The 19336-nt window shown below is 39.5% G+C and overlaps 2 protein-coding genes across 5 annotated transcripts in view; one reads left to right on the forward strand and one right to left on the reverse strand.

Moving 5' to 3' along the window:
• Window positions 1-19336, forward strand: part of Calhm4 (calcium homeostasis modulator family member 4) — a 134229-nt gene that overhangs the window by 77045 nt on the left and 37848 nt on the right. For 2 of the 3 annotated variants that reach the window (XM_033763400.1, XM_033763401.1), the window contains exons 3-7: window positions 11441-11530; window positions 12261-12358; window positions 13670-13821; window positions 14272-14421; window positions 16166-16252. In XM_033763400.1, the coding sequence (XP_033619291.1) occupies window positions 16192-16252 (61 nt within the window). In that variant the 5' untranslated portion in view covers window positions 11441-11530; window positions 12261-12358; window positions 13670-13821; window positions 14272-14421; window positions 16166-16191. The remainder of the gene's footprint in view (window positions 1-11440; window positions 11531-12260; window positions 12359-13669; window positions 13822-14271; window positions 14422-16165; window positions 16253-19336) is intronic. The other variant, XM_033763402.1, reaches the window with a different exon arrangement.
• Trappc3l (trafficking protein particle complex 3 like) overlaps window positions 1-19336 on the reverse strand; it is a 49611-nt gene that overhangs the window by 17203 nt on the left and 13072 nt on the right. The gene's annotated exons all lie outside the window — the stretch shown is intronic.

A 19336-nucleotide genomic window follows, 5' to 3' on the forward strand; every position in this document is an offset into this window, starting at 1 on the left:
TCACAAGATCTTAGCAGATTTCTATGCAATTTAAATTTCAGAAGCACAAAGGCAGTGATTCTCAAACTTGGCATGGGTCAGCCTCATTTGGAGGGTTTATTAAAATGTAGATTGCTACGCTCTATCTCCAGACTTGTCTCAGGTCTGGAGTGAAGCAAAATGATTTGTATTTCTAGCAAGTCTCAGGTGAAGCCAACATCTGTGCAATGACTACACCTTAAGAATGCTGGCTCAGAAGTAAAGCATAGAGCAGGCCAGTCTGGGGAGAACATCCTAGAAGAAATTCAGAATTTGGGGCTCTGTTCCAGATCTGCTGAACCAGATATCTTATCATGATATATCAACTTGTCCAAACACTGCATGTGTCTCTCCATTGTCTCAAGAATATTTTTTGCATTTCAGGAACATTTCAAAGTTCATCTCACAGAAGCTTTGCATGTGCCTTATAAATTTGTCTGTAGTTATTCTCTCTTTTTGTTTTTGCCATTGTAAATGGTTTTTTTTATTTACATCTTCCTAATAATTGTTAGCTAAATATAAGAAAAGCTATTGTTTTATGTATTTCAGCTTTATACTTTTCTCCTGCCCACATTATTATTTGTATAACTTTTTCAGAATTAGAAAAGTATGTACTTTGCAAACTGTCTAGTCTATGATGATGTGAGTGGCTTTACTCTCCACATAGCTCCTGCCATGAATTTCTGCCTTACCACAGGCTCAAAGTGATGGGACTGAGTAGTCTTGGACTGAACCTCTGAAACCATGAGCCAATATAAACCTTTCTTCCTTATGAGTTGCTTTTCTCAGTATTTTGTATCAGCCACGGAAAGCTAACACAACAGGGTTTTCCATGGATCAATGACATAAAAACCGAAGAATAAATATGATATAGAAACTTAATAACTAAATGTAATATGTGAACCTTAATTGTATCCTATTTAAAACAATCAACTATAAAAAGATGTTTGAAATATTTAGGGAAATATGAATGAGCATTAGATACATTGCCTTATTACCTAGGACTTCCTTTAAAACGCTCCAGAAAAAAAGGGAGTTGAAAAATGAAACAAACTGGTAAGATATTGATATTTTTAAAGCTAGATAAGTATATAGGATGTGTTGCATTGTTCTGTTCACATTTATATATATTTTAAAATTTTCATAGCAGTTGTATACACAAGTGATATGCTCTCCTCAATTCTTTTGCTGAAGTGTTACCTGTGTCAGTGTAATGTGATGACTTTGGGACTTTGGCTTTTTGGGGAAAATATCCAGAAGAACTATATCTAGGTCAGATTGAATTTCTCTTTTTAGCTTTTTGAGGACTCGTCATATTTATTTTCATAGTGGTTGTGCTCCTTTACATTCTCACTAATGATGTAGAAGAGTTTCTTTTCCACACAACATGGCCAACACTTGTTATTTTTTGAGTGCTTGGAAATGTCCATTCTTTCCATAGTTAGGTAGAATCTCGATGTTGTTTTGGTTTGCACTTCATTAATGGCCAATGATGCTGAACATTTCTTCATGTCTTATTGACCATTTGTCCTGAATCTTCTGAGAACTGTCTATTCATTTCAGTTTTTTATTGGGTCTTCTGTTTTGGGATATCTATTTTTTTTTTAGTTCTCTATATGTTCTAGATTATTGCCTGCCTCCTGAAGAGTAGCTTGCAAAAGTTTTTCCCATTCTGTAGGTTGTCTCCTCACATCGTCAGTTGTTTACCGTGCTATGTAAAAGTCTTGAATTTGATATAATCCCACCATTATTGTTGGTATTATTTCTTGTGTAACTGGTGTTCTGCTCAGGAATTTCTTGTCTATGTATATGTCTGCAAGCAGATTCTGTACTTCTGTTTTTCTATATAGGTCTGTGATTCATTTTGACTTGATTTTAGTACAGGGTGAGAAATGAGGATTAAGATCCCTTCTTCTGCATGTGGAGAAACAGTTTTACCAGAACCATTTCTTAAAGAGGCTATCTCCTCTACCTTATATTTGTGGCCCCTTTGTTGAAAATAAGATGGATGAAGATTTTTGGAATTTTTCTGCATCCTCTATTCTTTTTTTTTTTTTTTTTTTTTTTTTTTTTTTTTTTTTTTGGTACCAGGAATCAAACTCAGGACCTCAAGCTCACCAGGCAGGTGCTGTACTACTGAGCTACATCCCTGGTACACTTTACATCCATTATTCTGTTCTACTGGTAAACATGTCTGGTTTTGTGCCAGGACCATGCTATTCTTTACTACTGTAGCTTTGTAGTAAAACGGGATTATAATAACTCTAGGATTATAATAAATACCCTCTGCCTTGCTCCTTTTGTTCAGGATTATCTCATCTTTTCTTGGTCTCTTCTGGTTCCATTTAAATTTCAGAATTGCTTCTTCTAGTTCTGTGAAAAAGTCAATGATGTTTTGATTGGAACTGTATTAAATCTATATATCATTTTTGGAAATAGGCTATTTTGATGATATTGGTTCTGCCTATCCAGAAACAGGGGGTGTTTTCCATTTTCTAAAGTCCTCTTCAGTCTGTTTCCTGGCTTTTTTACAGAGGTCTTTTACTTTCTTGGTTAGGTTACCTCCTGCATGCTTGATGAATAGGATTGTCTTTCTAATTTCTTTTTTATGAATTCATTCTTGTGTGCAAGAATGTTATTGATGTATTTATTTGTATCTGCTCACTTTGCTGAATTTGTCAATTAGGCCTAAGAGTTTCCTGGTTGAGATATTTGGATTTTCTATGTAAAGAATCTGGAAATAAGGACAGTTTGAGTTCTTCTTTTCCTTCTTGACTCTCTTTATTTCTTTCTCTTGCCTGATAACTCTGGCTAACATTTCAAACACCATAATGAACAGAAGTTGTAAGAGTGGACACTCTTCTTGTTCCTGACTTTAAGGGAATGTTTTAGCTTTTCTCAATTTAGTGTGATTTTAGCTGTGGATTTGTTACAAATGTCTTTTGTAAATTTAGGGTAAGGTCATTCTGTACCTATTTTAGTTATGAATGGATGTTGGATTTTTTGTTAAAGGCTTTTTCTGCATCTATTGTGATGATGATGTAATTTTTATCTTTACTTTTGTTTATATAGTGTGTTAAATTTATCAATTTACATGTTTTTCTTTTTTTGAGATAGGGTCTCACTATGTAGTTTAGACTGGCTTAGAACTCACTCTATAGCCCAGGCTGACCTTGAACTCACAGCAATCCTCCTGCCTCAGCTGAGATTATAGGACTGTGTCACCATGCTGGGGTTCATTTATGTATCTTGAGTCATCCTTGCATCACTGGGATGAAACCAACACAGTCATGATGTACAGTATTTTTACTGATTTGTTGTATTGTTTGCAAGGATTTTTGTGTCTATATTCATTAAGGAAATTGGCTTGCAGTTTTCTTTTTCTGTTAAGTCCTTGTTGGTTGTGGTAACAGGATAATGCTAGCTCAAGGAATATGTTTGGCAGTATTTCTTCCCATTTATTTTGTGGTAGGACTTGAAGGATATTCTCTCATAGCATTCTTTCTTTATATTTAATGTCCAATAATTTTGCTAAATATTCTTTCAAATGGGTCATTTTGATACATTTTTTCTGCTGCAGGATATACCCTTTCCTTGTGCAAAATCATTTTCTTTTATTTGAAGAAAACCAAGTTTGTGAATTTTTGCCTTTCTTCTTCTTCTTTCTCTGTATGATTTTCAAGAAACTCCAGTAATACTGCAACTTTGTTCACAGATGCTTCTCTTCGCAAACAATTCAGTTCACAGACAAAGGTGTTCAGCAAAATTTCAAAATTTTGCTTCTGTTCACAAACTCCACAACAGGTGACAAACAACCATGGCCCTCTTCCCCACACAAACACAAATGCAGCCCTCTTCCCCAAAATGTAAAACAAATTCAGCCTGTAAACCAAGGAACCACTGTATATGGTTTTGGATTCAGAACTAGACTACTACTCTGTTCCAGTGGAACCTTATTAATTTAATTTTAAAAACTAAGTTAATACGTAGCTGTGAGTGTTGATTTGCCTAAATTTCACAATGTACCAGGAGGAAGGTATTATGGTTTCCACTCTTATAAATCACACTAAAGTTCAAAAGGTTTAAAGCAAGCAAGCTAGTCTTAAGTTACAGAACCTAAATTTGAACCCTAAATTTTTCTGATTCCTAGCTTGAGTCACACAAAAGCTGCCTCATGTTGATGTCATTTTGAGTGTTGCTTTACCATTTAAAAGGATGTTTTCTCAGTTATTAAATGAGGACATTGAATCAGTGTCTCTCCAAGATTCTTTCCACCCTGTCATCTTCAGGCCGCCACCTGGACGCATGTGAATTCCATCATCGGCTTTCTCCATGTCCTCCTGGGAATGGTCTGTCTGGTTTCCTGACCTCTATCCAATCCTGTAGGCCTAATGCTTTTGCTTGTTTGGTTTCTGTATATTTGGGATCCTTATACTCAAACTGTGCTTGTATTCTATCAATGAGGTCAATTTCCCAGTTTATTTTTATTTCCTTAGATAAAAATGATGATTAAGAAGGAATTTTTGCAGTGGAAAATCATGAAAGATTGAGAACATTCCTTCCTCAAACTTTAATTTTTAACTACATTAGAGCCCATCTTTCTTTCTATCTGTCTGACCAAGTGTCTCTTTATAATTTAAGATTTCCTGAATCAGTAGTTTACACCAATACCAGAAAGAAATTGGGTTTTGTCCTTTTATTGTTTTAACTTTATTTTTGTCAGTACATGTTTATAGTATGTAAATCTTTACAAGTTTTAATTGTAATGAAAATGAACTGAGATTGAAATGGGGAAAATGAATGGCTTAATTTACCTCATCATGTTCACTGGATCATCTCAAGGAACAGGACAAACAGTAAAGTCAGTTCGGGTAAGGAGTAACTTTACTTAAGAACAATACTTCAAAATGTATGCACCCTTTGGGAGGGTATGTAACCCATGACATCACTACCAACTGCATGGAAAAAACAATCTAATCTTTAAAGTACAGGGGTGTGATTCTGTGATAATATGACTGCTGATGGCTTTAACAGAGCAAGATTATTCCTCCCAGTGGTTTCACTGGCATTTGTGTTATGGAAGGAAACATCAGGGCTTTACAAAGTTTGCTTCCTTCCACTCTTGGCCACTGTACTGGGTCCTACTGGCCTTCTGTAGGAAATAAAGCACTTAACATATGTAGCTATGAACTAGCATTTGATCAATGTCCATATTCTCTAGAGAAAATGTGTCCCAGCTTTTCTCCACCCCCTTTCTCCAGCAGTAAGCTAGTCCTACCAACCACTGGTGGATGGGTTTTGTTTCAATCAGAGCTCTTCAGTTTTCATTCTATCTTTAGAGTGTTTTCTGCTTTTTCAAGCGATGTTGTTATTTCACTTGAAACATTCCACGTCAGTCACCCCAGAACACCACTGAACAGCTTGAAAACCCCTGCTCTAAATGTGGATGGTACCCATTTGGAACCCTTGGGGGAACATTAAAAAGTTCTATGCTGTATTCCTTATTCCCAAAGAGCATGACTTAATTGGTCAAAAGCAAGCCCTGAGTATAAGAACTTTTTACAAAGCTTGAGGCGATTTTACAGAACAGATAGGATTGAGAACCAGTATTCTGGAATATTCCTGAAAGGTCAGGGCAACTCTAGATCAAGTCTTATTTCTGGCATGACCTACAAACACCACCAACAGGTGTGATGTAACTTTGGTTGGCCTTCCTGAGCTGTCTCCAAATGTTAGGTGCAAGGAGATCTTGTTTCAGCCTACAGAGGTTTTCCCTCCAAAATATGTGCTCCATTTTCTATCAGGAATTTTATTTTAAATAGTTATACCAAGGAGATGCTTCCAAAGCTACTGCTATTTTTACTTAGACTGTTTTGAAAGAGTTAGAGATACACCACAACACTTTGACACAAAAGAGCTTGTTTTAAGTTAAAAGCACTTGAAAAACAGCGGATGTGATAAAATGATTCTCATTCTCATGCTGTTTCATAACAGCAGGAGGTGAAATTCCTATGTGAATGATGCCTTCCATATACGACAGGGATAATGTCATTTTATCATCAAGGGCATGAATTTGTGCTGAATGATTCTGTATAGACATATATTAAAATAATTTATCATGTATAAATATCACATTTTCTTTATACACAGTGGAGTACTACTCTGCTGCGAAGAAGTATAAACTTGGGTCATTTGTAGGAAAATGGATGTACCTTGAGACCTTAATGGTAAATGAAATAAATCAGACACACAAGTTTAAATATTGCCTGGTTTCTCTTATACAAGAAACCCAAAATATAAACAAATTAAAGAGCAAAATACAAGACAGATTAATAGGAAACATGGAGATAGATGTTTTGTGAAAGAGAAGTGGACAGAGAGATGGAGGGAATAGGGGAGGGAAGGGAAAGAAAAATTGTGTTATATACATGTATCAGCTCTCCATTATGTGTTGCAAACATACTCATAAAAATTTAAAAAAATAACTCGTCATTTAGCCCCCCCATATATCTTAGTTGCTTTCTTGCAATGTGTTATTCCTTATCGGGTTCCTTGAGTCTCCATTTCCTTATGAGAGTTCCCAAGCCTGTACAGTTATTCAGTAAACTCCTATGCCTTCCTCCTGCTGCTCTGTCTTATCAGCAGTTCTCAGGCCTAGCACAAAACACACACAAAAATAATAGAGATAAAGTTTGCCTTCCCTACATTTTTATACCATTCTTTCATGACCTTTGGCAAAGAAGTTAAGCAACAAAAATTAAACCAAGAATTGCAAAGTTAGGGCAGCCTCGTTCCACACGGTGAGATGAAGACTTAAAAGTCTCCCTAGGGCTTCCTTGGTAATGCTGCAGAGCAGACTGGGGGCCAGATAAGTCAGGTTTCCGGTAAATCCTGCTCACAAACAGAAGGGGACGTTGAGCAAGGTGAGAGGAGCACTGAGTTTAGCAACTTGTAGAATTCACTGAGAACGAAACATTCAGAGATACTTCTCTGTGACTTAGAGGAAAATATTTTTAAAGTTTAAGAGTAATTTTCCTTCCCACTTCCATATTGGTACTCAGCAGTGGATGTGGTCTTCTAGGTTAAGTCCAATTAGTCTGGAAAGTCCATAGGCCATGCCTGAACACACATGCTTTAAAAAAAAAAAAAATCTCTTTTTCTTCTTTTTTTAAAAAATCCTCTACCCCTGCCAAATGAGCAGCAGAAAATAGATCAAGGGTGGGGGTGGGGGTACATGTGGCAGTTGTTGCCTACTCAAAGGGGACTCAAGCCCAAAAGGTTTTGTTTTAAAAATTTTTCTTTTTTAATAAAACATCTGCCACGTCCAGCTCCAATGGAAAATTTTCTCAAAATATTTTATGAGTTGCTTTTGCTGTTAAGATTATCATTTTGAAATCTTGAAAAATTTGTGAGCACAGAGAATGTTCTTTTTCCATTTATTTCCACTTCATGTCAAAAACTGCTACCAAGTAGGAGCACAGCCTGGCAGTCAGCGAACTGTGACGCCTGCTTAGTCTGGAATGCAGTGACTTCCATGGAATTTGGTTTCTCTTTACCAAGGGCTCCCACTTATTTCAATTAGTATATGTTACAAAACATGGGAGAAAAGGAATTCAATAGCCTTCTACATTGTGAATTATCTTTTGAAAAATAGGAATAGCAAAGCAAGATTTTATATTTCGGCTTCACCTATCTGATTAGCTTCCAGTTGTAGTGCAAGGATGGGAGGAAGCAGTTCTGCTGGGACAGGGTTGAGAATAAAGCACATAGGTGTAGTACCCCTGGTTCCCCCCCAACGGGGGCACTGTGCTGAGAATGCTTTCTTTGGCCTGATTCCCAGTTTCCACCCCTCGGGTTGGGCACCTGGATTCTTCACGTTTATCCATATTCACTTTTCGCTTGGCTTCTCCCCACCGCTTGAGCTCCTTGCCTGGTAAGGAACGCCTGGGTCCCAATCTCACCTAGACCCGGAGGACGCTTTCAGCTGGGGAAAGAAACATGTGCAATAGTGGTTCAATTATCAGACACATATTCACAAATTATTTTGGTATGAGATAGTGTCAAGATATCCTAATAGTTCAGTGTGTGCTGGGAGAGGGGGAATCATTTTTCCCCGCCCAGTGATAATTCTTGCCTCTCTGATGCAAGGGTGAAGTAAGTGGTAACTACTTGCGTCCTCCCACCCTGCAGTGGTGGTGGAGGCCAGGAGATTTGAGCTGAGTGGAAGTTGCCCAGCATTAATTGCCCTTAGGAGTTGTGTGGAAAGCACAGAGCCTCTCCTCCAGTCCTAGAAAGGGGAAGTCAGCACAGTATTAAGGGGTCGCATTTGGAGGATCATCCGCAAAAATCAGTTCTCCACATTTTAATAAAGAAGGGCAGCGACTGCATGACTGGCTGAGTCTCTCGGCCTCTCTCTTAAAGTAAGCTGCATTTGAGAGAAAGGTTGGGGTGGGGCAAAGAAGGAATGAAAGGCAGCTCTAAAACAGATTTGGATTTTCGTCCCAGTACATATGTGAAAAAAATGTTCAAATGAGAAAGGGAAAAGGGAGAAAGGAGGAGGAAAAGAAAGAAGGGACAAGAAATTTAAAAAGAGACTAGAAGGGCAAAATGAAAACAAAGCTTTTGTAAATGGGGAGAGGAGTTGAAGGGAGGGAGGAATGGGGGAAAAGAAGAAGCAAGATATATCATGTGCATGTACAGATGCCCTGTGATGAATGTTATCATTATGTGTATCTAAAATGTACCAATTAACGTTTAGCTTAAAAAAATGGACAGGGCAGAGGCAAAGATTTCAGGCAAAGCATTGTGATAGCAGCACAGTACAAATGTGCAGTGTACTGGGTGTATGACACTCATGTTTATAACGGAACTGCGAAATACAGAGACTTTTCGGAAAAGCATTTGTTTTTAAAATGCACATTATCTAGAACATGAAGGAAGCCAAGTGTAACCAGTGAAAAGAAAGGAGAGTAAATAAAATAAAAAATATAGAATCATAATACAACACTGTTGTCTTACTTTTAATTTTTCTAAAGAGAAAGATGAGAATAATCTAAGATGCGCTAATATCTGTGACTTGAATGGGCCAGCCTGGTTCAAATTAATTTTTTTTTTTCCTTTTTTGGTGCCAGGGATCAAACTCCGGACCTTCACTTGCAAGGCAGGTGGTGGAACCACTGAGCTAAATCACCAGCCCTGAAGTTCATTTAATATGGACAGTTTTCCTACTTTCATTTAAAAAAAAAAAAGTCAGGTTACCTTCTGGTAACATTCTTTGAAAAGATTTCAATTTTTTTTAAAGAGTTAAACACACACACACACACACACACACACACACACACACACACCACACACACACACACACACACACACACACACAGAATGCCTAGAAAAAAAGAACTGGGAAAATATTTAGGAAAAAAATAGAGCAAGGAAAGAAAATGTGCCATAGGATTAGAGAATCAGAGCAAACTTATCTTTTGTGATTGATACCTTTGTAAGCTCAAAGGTACCCAATACCACTGTAGAATTGTGTCATTTCTCTTTGGAGAATTTGTTTACAGCTCTGTACCAAAGCATCTCCTGAGCTCATTGTTCTGAAAAGCATCTGCCTCACTCTTGCTAATGGGCTAAAATATTTACCTTCAACTGACAAATGTGGCTTCAAGTAGGACTGCTTCCTAAGGGAAGCAAAATGCATAACAAAGACAGTTCTTTCTACTTCAGGACTTTATAGATAGCACAGTAAATAGAGTCTGCTACACTTTTCCCCCCAGATTCCAGCCTCTGGGACAGAGGAAAGCAAACGGCAGCCTCAGCCAGATGAATAAAATGAGATTCATGTACCACTGTCCCTAATTTCCTATGCAAGAGGAGTGAGGTATTTGAAAATGACTTTGCCCATTTTGGAAACCTCAGAATGTCTTCATAGCCAACTCTGCTTCCCAAAGGACTCTCGTGATGCTGTGCTCTGAGCCATTGCTGTCATCTGGCTACAGGGAATGGGTCAGAGTGGGCTTTTGACAGCCCCCCAGCCAGTCTGTAGTTTGGCCAGAGGCATACGAATGACCTGATGTGAAGCTCCTACCCAGTGGAGGCTGGTGACTGAGGGCACAGGTGCGAGACTCTCTTCCAGGGACAGCAGTGTGATATACACAGAGACAGTCACAGTTTGTGTGGTTGGGGCAAAGAGAAGTGATACCTAGAGACAAGTAGACGCCAGGAGGCAGCAAAAACAGGGCAGCACCACAGGTCCTGAGGCAGAGAGAAGACTAGAAAGGCATCGGTGGGCACCTCCAAGAGCAAAATAGGCCGGCAGTGAGCGAGTCACCGAGATGGTGGAGGAGTGAAGAAGGAAACCCTCGGGGCCTGCTGCTGCGGTGACCCCATGGGTCACGGGAATTTTCTTTTTTGTTGTTTTTTGTTTTTTGAGACAGGGTCTCACTACGTAGTTGAGACTGACTTGGAACTCACTATGTAGCCCAGGCTGGTCTTGAACTCACAGCGATCCTCCTGCCTCAGCCTCCCGAGTGCTGGGATTACAGGTGTGAGCTACCATGCCTGGCGGCATTTTCAATTTTTGTTCGTTTTTGAAGCCTGACTGTTATATCTCAGAATATCCTTCTATTAACTCCTCTGACCTCATCTACCCAAACATTGGCAATCTAAAGCAGTCAGTCTAATATTAATTGAGTCTGCAATGAGTTTTAGGATATTTAAACATTTTTCCTAAAAATGTAAAATGTAATGTGTAGTGATTGGATTGCCCACTTAATTTGTAACACAACTCACTTCAGAGTGGAGGAATGAATCTCTTCTGGAACTTTTTATACTCTCAGGTAGACAGTGGAAAAAATTAATACTTGAATGAAATTACCAGGATGTGTTTGTTGTCTGCTATTTAATGAGAATTATTTCCCAGTCCGAGATCCTGCTGAAGTTCAGATCTTGCTGAGGATTTGTTACTATGACCCCTGACCCTGCTGGAGCCCTGGATTGTCAATTTGGTGAATCAAAATGCTGAAATATGAGGCCTGTTGTGCCTGTGTTGGGAGTTAGGGGAGAAGAAAGAAGGGCAGACACCTTTAATGTAGAGTTACAGTAAATGTGAATCACTGCTCTCTTTGGGACAGAAAAGGAGAAGAAACAGTGCACAGACGTATGAAATCATGCTCAAATGTTTTCTAACATTTAATGAATGTGTCTATGATGTGTGGCAGTTCGTTAATCTCTGCAGTGCCTGAATTACCCCTCCCCTTGGGAAGCTTACAGATGTGATAGGAAAATGAAGTTACACAGAAATGAAAGATAACTTCAGCAGATGATACAATTAAGTATTAAAGTTTATGGGTACTAGTATAATGGGGGAACTGCATTTTCCCATTTTTTCTTTTTTAAGACAAGGTCTTGCTATGTTGTCCAGGCTGACCCTGAATCCCTGAACTGAAATGGACCCCTGAAGTCAAATGACCCTTTTTCTCAGCCTTCAGACTAACTGGGACCACAGGCACAGGTGACCACACCCAGCTCTCTTCCTATTCTTCATGAGACACTTTTGCTTTAGTTAGATTGAGAATGAAAATATATACAAAAGAACCACAGCAAATCATTGGAAGACCAGGCACAAAACACAATAAAATTTTATCTCTCAAGCAAACTAAAACATTCAGCTGAAATGAAGACTCACGTTGCTCTGATTTCCTAACAGAATGTCTTGGGAGTTTCCTTACACGTCTGAGACTGGTCTGCCATTTTGCCTACTTATCTAAACACTTGCAACTCCCGTCTCATGTAATGCAAGCTGACTTCCTCCATGTGGCCCAATGAAGACCTTTGAATATTTCAGAAAGTGAACTCAGAGGACTTAAAGTCTATGAGTCCTTCACACAGGCTCAAAGTCCTGAGCTCCCACTATGCCTTTCACAATCTGCCATGGTGCCTCACATGTGACTGCCTGGAGAAAACCGCCCCGAGAGGAGTGCAGATTTCTGGTCAGCCACCTTCTGGGATTCTTGGCTAGGGTATCATTGGATAGCATTTCTATCAACAATAAAATAGAGATGGTAGAATTATAGTCATGAGACCAATTGAGAGAGAATATAGATTTATCAGAGTTGAGAAATTTGTAGCAAAGAGGTGCAGTGATTGACAGATTTCAATGTGTAACAGAGAGCCCTTACTTCAAAAGAAAAGTTTACAGTTGGAAAATTGCAGTCTTATCTATTTTTCTTTTTTATTTGCAGGAAGTTGACGCCCCCCTGTCAAGAGAAGGATGTGGCTTCCTTTACTTTTCCATATCCATCCAGCTGGAGCCACACTGAGAGGCAGGAATAGTTCCAAGGTGGGGGCTTTGTGGGTTCGGGTCAAACCCAAGTGCACAGATATAGGAAATGGTCACATAAATAAGTAAAAATTAGAATGGCCCACGTTTCTGTGATGGTTTTCAAATAATATCTCAAAGCCATTCTTCACGGCCCTGTTTGTAGTGCTCGAGTTAGAGCATACAAACATTCTCCCTTTGCCAACAGAAGGTGCCGTGGAGCAGTGCAGAAGGGAGGTGCTCCTGAGCTGACTCTGTTGTGCCTTTCTTAGCTATCCCCTTGCTGGTGACAGGCAGTGTGCAGGATATTTGGTAGGTCTCCTTTCAGATTTGCTACTGGTAGTGCCAGTCCTTGTGATATAGGGATGATATAGGACTCAAATGATAGAAGGGAAATATAACTCCCAACCTGTTAGATGTCTGAGGCACTGAGTTCGTGCTCTCTAAAATTAAAAAATGAATTCTAGGAACAATGGAAGTTAAGAGAGGGAAATATGTATGAATGGATAGACATCTCCTGCCTGAGGGATGGGAGGGTACCTGAAAAGTGCCCACGAACCCACTACTCAAAGGAGTTTTAGAGAGCAACATCACGAGGTGGGCATGAGGTGGGACAAAACTGTGGTCAACCAGTAAGATTACAAGTATAGTCGCTTAGGTAATATTGATCCAATGGGGAAGCAGGTCATGCAGCAAGTGTGCACAGAGAGAACAAGGACCTTTCCCTGAAGGGATGGGTCAGGAGATTCTTGGCCCCCCACCCAAGTGAGGGGTGCCTATTTAGAATATCAGTCATTATCCTTCATCCCCTAGGGAAGTATGTAGGCACAGTTCTTTCATCTCTATCTTGAGGCCTGGTCTTCAAACGAATGAGCCACCAGCCACAGTTGCAATGTGATTTCATCTTCTGCACTGACTTCTTTGCAGGTCCATCCCTGTCTGGCTGCCTATAATATCCCTAACCAACTTAGCTGTCTACACCACCTGGTTCTCTCACAACAGTCTCAGCCCTTTTATATGTGATGGGGGTTTCCTCACCAGTGTTGGCCCTCACTCCACTGCCCACCACGCTGAACCTAGAAACCCCGTGTCCTTCTCCTTCATCCATGGTCTGCAGTCTCATCGTCTCCAGCACAGGCCGGGGAAGAGGGCCCTCCTTCACAGTGTTTTCCTTTTTTTGTGTATTGTCTCTCAGCCCCGTAGTCTTTAGCCTGGGTAGGTTCTTTTGTTTTCCTTTTTCTTCTTTAATAGATAGTGTGATGTAAGTCATTTGTAATTTTTATATTCAGTCTTCCTCGTTGAAATGATTATGCAGTTTTCTCTCTTGACCAGATGCTCATCGTTTCCCTTCCAAACCACGGCACTTTCCTCTAAATATGTCTCCTAAAGTCAAATTTGGCTTTCCCAGGTGGAGCATCAGATCCATGCATCTGAGTATGGGAGGCTGACGTCCTCCTATGGCCATGGAGCTGTCCTCATCTAAGGTAACTTGGAGGTTGAGTATTCAAAAGGGTTAAATTCCTTATGTAGATTCAGCCCTGGCAGTCTTGCGCACTCCAATCAGCAGAGTATAAAATAAAATATGGCTGGAATGACTTTCGGGAAACTTTCCATGTAGGTTTAACTCTAATCTTAAGTGGGCCACTTTATTAAGGTAAAAATGACTTAACAGGAGAAAAACCTTCTGCCACTGGGGTTCCTCTCTGGAGTATGTTCGCCACCTTTGGCTTTGCAGCTTAAGCTTTCCGCCTTCACCACTTGGGTTTCACTTCCTGCTTTAGGCATCTCATTTAGATTGCCTTCTGTGTATGTTTTCTTTCACTTTTTTCATCTATTTATATCACTCACCAACAAAATCATTGCTCACATTATTTAATTAAAATGAAATTTCAGTGTATGCTAAGAAAGGAAATTATCTCATTTTTGTTTTCCAGAATTCCCAACAAGTGCAGTGTGTTGGATTCCAGTTCTCTAACCTAAAGATCAGGGTTTCAAGTTTCAAGTTTAGTGTATTTTTTTTCTCTATTTAAAGATCTCCGGTTAGTTTGCCAACACCAGTGATGTGAAGGTTACGCTGAAAAATGGTGAGTTCCCTTCATTGACTTTCAGAGCAACCATTGCTTTAAATGACAGTAAAATCCTGACCTTCATGGACAGAATTTGTGTGCGGCCAAGCAATTACAAATACTGTCGGTAACTACAAGGCACAGATGCTTGGGGTGGGGTGGGTTTGGAAGCTATACCCATTACACTTAGCCTTTTATGATTATGTCCAGGGTTGCTTTCAGCTAAGGAATATGAAGATAAGGAAAGTGCAATTTAAACGGGCCATGCAACTTGCCCTGGGTCACGCAGTGGGATTGTGGCCGAGCAGGATGGGAGCTCTTCTAGTCACCACCTTGCTGGGTATGGGTAGGTCAGCCCTCACCTCTTAGTGAGGATCAGAGCTCCTGTGTTAAAATTATCGTTGAGGGCTGGAGATTTAGCTCAGTGGTTCTGCTGCCTGCCTTGTAAGCTCAAGGACCTGTGTTCGATCCATGGAACAAAAAATAAAAAATTACTGTTGAAAGGCGACATTACTATCTTCCTTTTAATAGGCTTTCTCATAGACTTGACTTAAAGGTCCATTTTATCACTAGTTAGATTCTCAATAAAACAATAGTTTGTCATAAATGTGTTCAGAAACCACAAAATACATTTTTGTGTATTTGCAGTGTTTTTAGCTCTCTGGCCAAAGACAGATGTGACTATATTTTCCATACTTTCTTACAATAAACTGAAAGACATATAGACCTATAGGTATGAATTCTCTAATATTTCTTTACCATAACTAAAATCAGTCACAATAACTCTACTGCAATTTAGAGCAACTACAAAATGTTCAGAAAAGTAACACAATAGACATGAACTTCAAAGGTATTTTAGTACATGTTTGTGACACACAGTGAACATATTTATTGTGGGTGTTGTTACACGTACGTATTGCATCTTGGTCCTTTTACTTCCTCTTCCCCTCCTTTTTCCCCCCTCACTCCATCTCTACATCTCCTTTCTATTTGCAAAGGCCCAACTTCCTGTTTCCCATTATTTAACTCTTGTTTTGCTCTTTAATTTACTGATATTTTGCATTTCTCATATAAGGTAAACCATGCTATATTTAAGGTGTGTGTCTGATTCATTACACTTATAATGTTAAGTATAGTCTTAAGGTGCATCCATTTTTTTACAAATGACTCCAGTTTATCCTTTTTTATGTCTAAGCAGTACTCCATTGTGTATAAATACCTCATTTTTTTATCTATTTATGTTGATGGATATATAGGCAACTTCCAAGGTGTAATTATTATGAGCGTTGGTATAAATATGGGTATGCAGATACCACTGTAATGTTTTTAATAACTCTTTCATGAAGATACCTAGAAAGGAACTAACTGGGTTGAATCGAATTTCTGATTTTAGTTTTTGAGTAATCTCCAAACTGATTTCCATAGTGGTTGTAGTAATTTATAGCCCTACCAACAATATACAGTGTTCCATAAAGGTATATTTGAAAAAAGAATTAACCTGTGAAATAATCACTGGTATAAGGTCAAAATAATTAAATTCAAAAGGGGCTTTTCTTATGTGTGTGCGACAATATCGTAAGTCACAATGACCTCATCAGTAAGATAGAGTTAGTAATAAATGTCCTTTCACAAGTCTTGTAATGAAAATAGAGGTTATACATAATAAATACTTTCAGCTTTTGTGAACAAAGCCTCTGTGTTATTAATGTTTTTCAACATCGTGTTATAATGCTGCTGCTAAGCCCTTCTTCCACATCCACAGGAAATTGATGCCAAGACCTCCCGTGGATGCCAAGACCTGTTGATGGTCAAGTTCCTGATATGAAAGGCACAGGACATGCATATCACTGTGAGTGACGCTCTGCACACTCTCCATCACCTGGAGACTATTTACAACACCTGGTACAATGTGTGTGCTACCTAAATGCTTCCTAGACTTGCTTAGAGAATAACGACATGAGAAAGGCCTTACACGCTCAGTGGGGTCTCGATCTTCTCTTCAAGTTCTTTTTTCTTTTGACTTGTAGTTGGTTGGATAGAACCCGTCGATATGGGTAGAAGGCCCCCTCTGGTATGTCTTATTTAATATCTTATTTAATATATGTGTGCTTGGATACAACTACCAACAAAACAGATTTGTATATGATAAAGTGACATTTTAAAACTGGATTTCTTTTAATTTTGCAGGAATTTGAATATAGAGTTAATCTGTCATCTCTCCCTCCCTCCTTCCCTCCCTCCCTCTCTCTCTCTCTCTCTCTCTCTCTCTCTCTCTCTCTCCACATAAAATACAAGGGCCTAGGATTTAGCTCAGTGGTTCTGCTGCCTGCCTGGCAAGCACAAGGACCAGAGTTCAAGCCCCAGTACCAAACAAAAACAAACAAACAAACAAAAAAACAAGTAAAGTACAGTGCTGACTAAAGATTTTTCTGAACAGTGATTTGGCTTCTGTAGTGATATTTCTTTTCAGACCACTAGATGGCAAAATTTGAGGTTGAATACATGGTAAAAGAATGTGTAGGAGGCCTACTGACATAAGGACCTTCCCTCTGAAAAAGGTGCAATGAGGAAAATGTGATGAGCTCCACAAGTCACGTGGGAATCATTTTCCAAAGCAGAGAAGCACAGAGTGCAGTGCAGGCTCGGAAGACCTGCTGCTGTGTGCAGTCTTTTGTTAACTCCTTCAGAGGCATCACTTCTCCTGTCTGGAAATACATCCTTTCATGCAACCAATTCTCCTCAGATGCAGGTGCGCTCTTTCCCTCTCTGGGAGTGGGGCAGAGATCACGAGTCCTGGGCGTGCTTGGTTCTGGTCGAGGATGGATCCGGTTGGTGCTCTGGACAGTGCATGCCCTGAGGTCAGCCAGACAGAGCTCACAGTTCCAGCTGTGTTCCTGACTCTGCTCTGCTCTGAGGATGCCAAGTGACCCTTTTTCCTAGGGCTCTGCCCTAGTTCTTCATAAAATCGGCACAGTAGCATTTACTACCTGCATCCTCTGAGAGAGTTTGTAAGGATGAGTGAGATAATGTGGCCAAAGGCCAGATCTTGTCACAGACACTGCCAATTATAAGCAAAGCATGGGGGGGCACTGTCCCTCCTCCTGTGTCACAGCGCTCCTCAGACAGATGACGCCATCACCATGTGTGAAAGAACATGTTTCTGGAGAGGTGGGAATGATTCGGAGGAAGAGAATCAGACGTCTGAAGGAAATTGCAAAGGCCAGGAGCTGACTGGTCTGCAGCAGAGAAGGTGAAGGGGATGGAAAGAATCCTGTGGAGCAGTGGAAGTGAGCCTTTTCCCAGTATACCATGGACAGGAGAGGGAAGACAGGAATTTACCTGACACAGGAACGCCCAGCAAGGCATGAAACCATGAGAGAAGAGTTATTTGGAAAGCAGGGGTTGTACCTGTTTTCACTTTGATACAAAATAGACCGATTTCTTATCGGGTGAAAAATTATGCAGTTAGGAGGCCAGGTGTCTTTAAGGTACTTTATTTCTTTTAAAGGCAAAATATGCTTTCTGAAATGGAGGCCATTCTCTGGGGATTTCTGTTTCTTTTTGTCTGAGATAGGAATCTTTATTGTCTCTCTTGTGCACTTCATGTATTTCTCACTTGATTCTCTTTAGCCTTTTCTTCGTTGGTGCTGTGAATAGACAGGGCTCTTGTTCTTTTTCCATTCTGAAGAGTTTATTGTCAGGTAAAATGCATAGTGGCTCCTGAAAGGGACTCAAGGAGGCCTTAAATGTGCTGGGCAGCTGAGAAATAACCCCAAATCCTGCCTTCTGAAGACAAACTCTTACCAAGTTGCCTGTACAAAAGATCCCTTTTCGTTCACCCTCTCTCCTTCTTCCCTCTTCCCTCTCACTTCCTTCCCTTCCTTTTTCTCCTTCTTCTTTTCTTTTGTTAAGCTAATCTTTGTTGATTATTACCAAGTAAAAATTCCCGGGTTAAGCCTCTACTAAACATGTACTATGCTTCATATTGACATAATTCTGTTGGATTTGGGTTTGTATTTTTCCTGTGGCTAGTGGGACATGAGGAATGCCTGGGAGGGGACCACAGGTGACAGGGGAGTTGAATGTGAATCTTCCAATCGTAACCACCTCTGAAAGTAGCTTTTATGGGATATTTGTTAGCAGCCATTGGGAGAACAATAATATTGGTAAGCAATTATTCCTCTCCTATGTTTGGTTTTTGATTTTACTAGTACGTGTTTGCAGCACACAATGTTTACATTCTTGGTGGGGAATTGGTATGTGTACATGATACCTGTGAATTCTTTTCCTCTTCCCTTCTTCCTTGCCTTTCTCCATTTCTTGATCCCCTTCCTATATGAGAAACATCTAACTCCCTACTTCCTGTTATCTTGTATTTTGTTCTTTATTTACATTTTGGGCTTTTCATATAAAAGAAACCATGCAGTATTTAAGCTTCTGTGTCTCAAAGTGCACCCATTTTTCTATAAATTATTAGAATTTTTTTCTTTATGGTAGAATAGTCTCTCACTGTGTATAAATTGTAAATACCACATTTTCTTTAACCGTTCATCTTCTGATGGACATACAGTCTTCTTCCAAGATTTAGCTACTATGAATTGTGTGGCTATATACATGAGTGTGCATGGATCACTGTAATACAATGTCTTTAACTCTTTTGGGAAGAATAGAAGAATCACTGGGTCAAATGGAATTTCTAGTTCTAGCTTTTGAGGGATCTTCACACTGATTTCCACAATGGTTGTAGCAGTTTACATTCCCGCCAACAATGTAGAAAGATATTTTCCCCACAGATTTTTTTATTCAGTCCTCACTTGTTATTTCCTGTTTTGATGATGGTCATTCTTCCTGGAATAAGGTGAAATCTCAGAGTTATTTTAATTTCCATTTCTTTAATGGCCAGCAATATTAAACATTTCTTCATAAATTCATT

Source organism: Fukomys damarensis, unplaced genomic scaffold (assembly GCF_012274545.1).
Source record: "Fukomys damarensis isolate Sample0158 unplaced genomic scaffold, DMR_v1.0_HiC HiC_scaffold_14, whole genome shotgun sequence".
In the NCBI taxonomy this organism is placed as follows: Eukaryota; Metazoa; Chordata; class Mammalia; order Rodentia; family Bathyergidae; genus Fukomys; species Fukomys damarensis.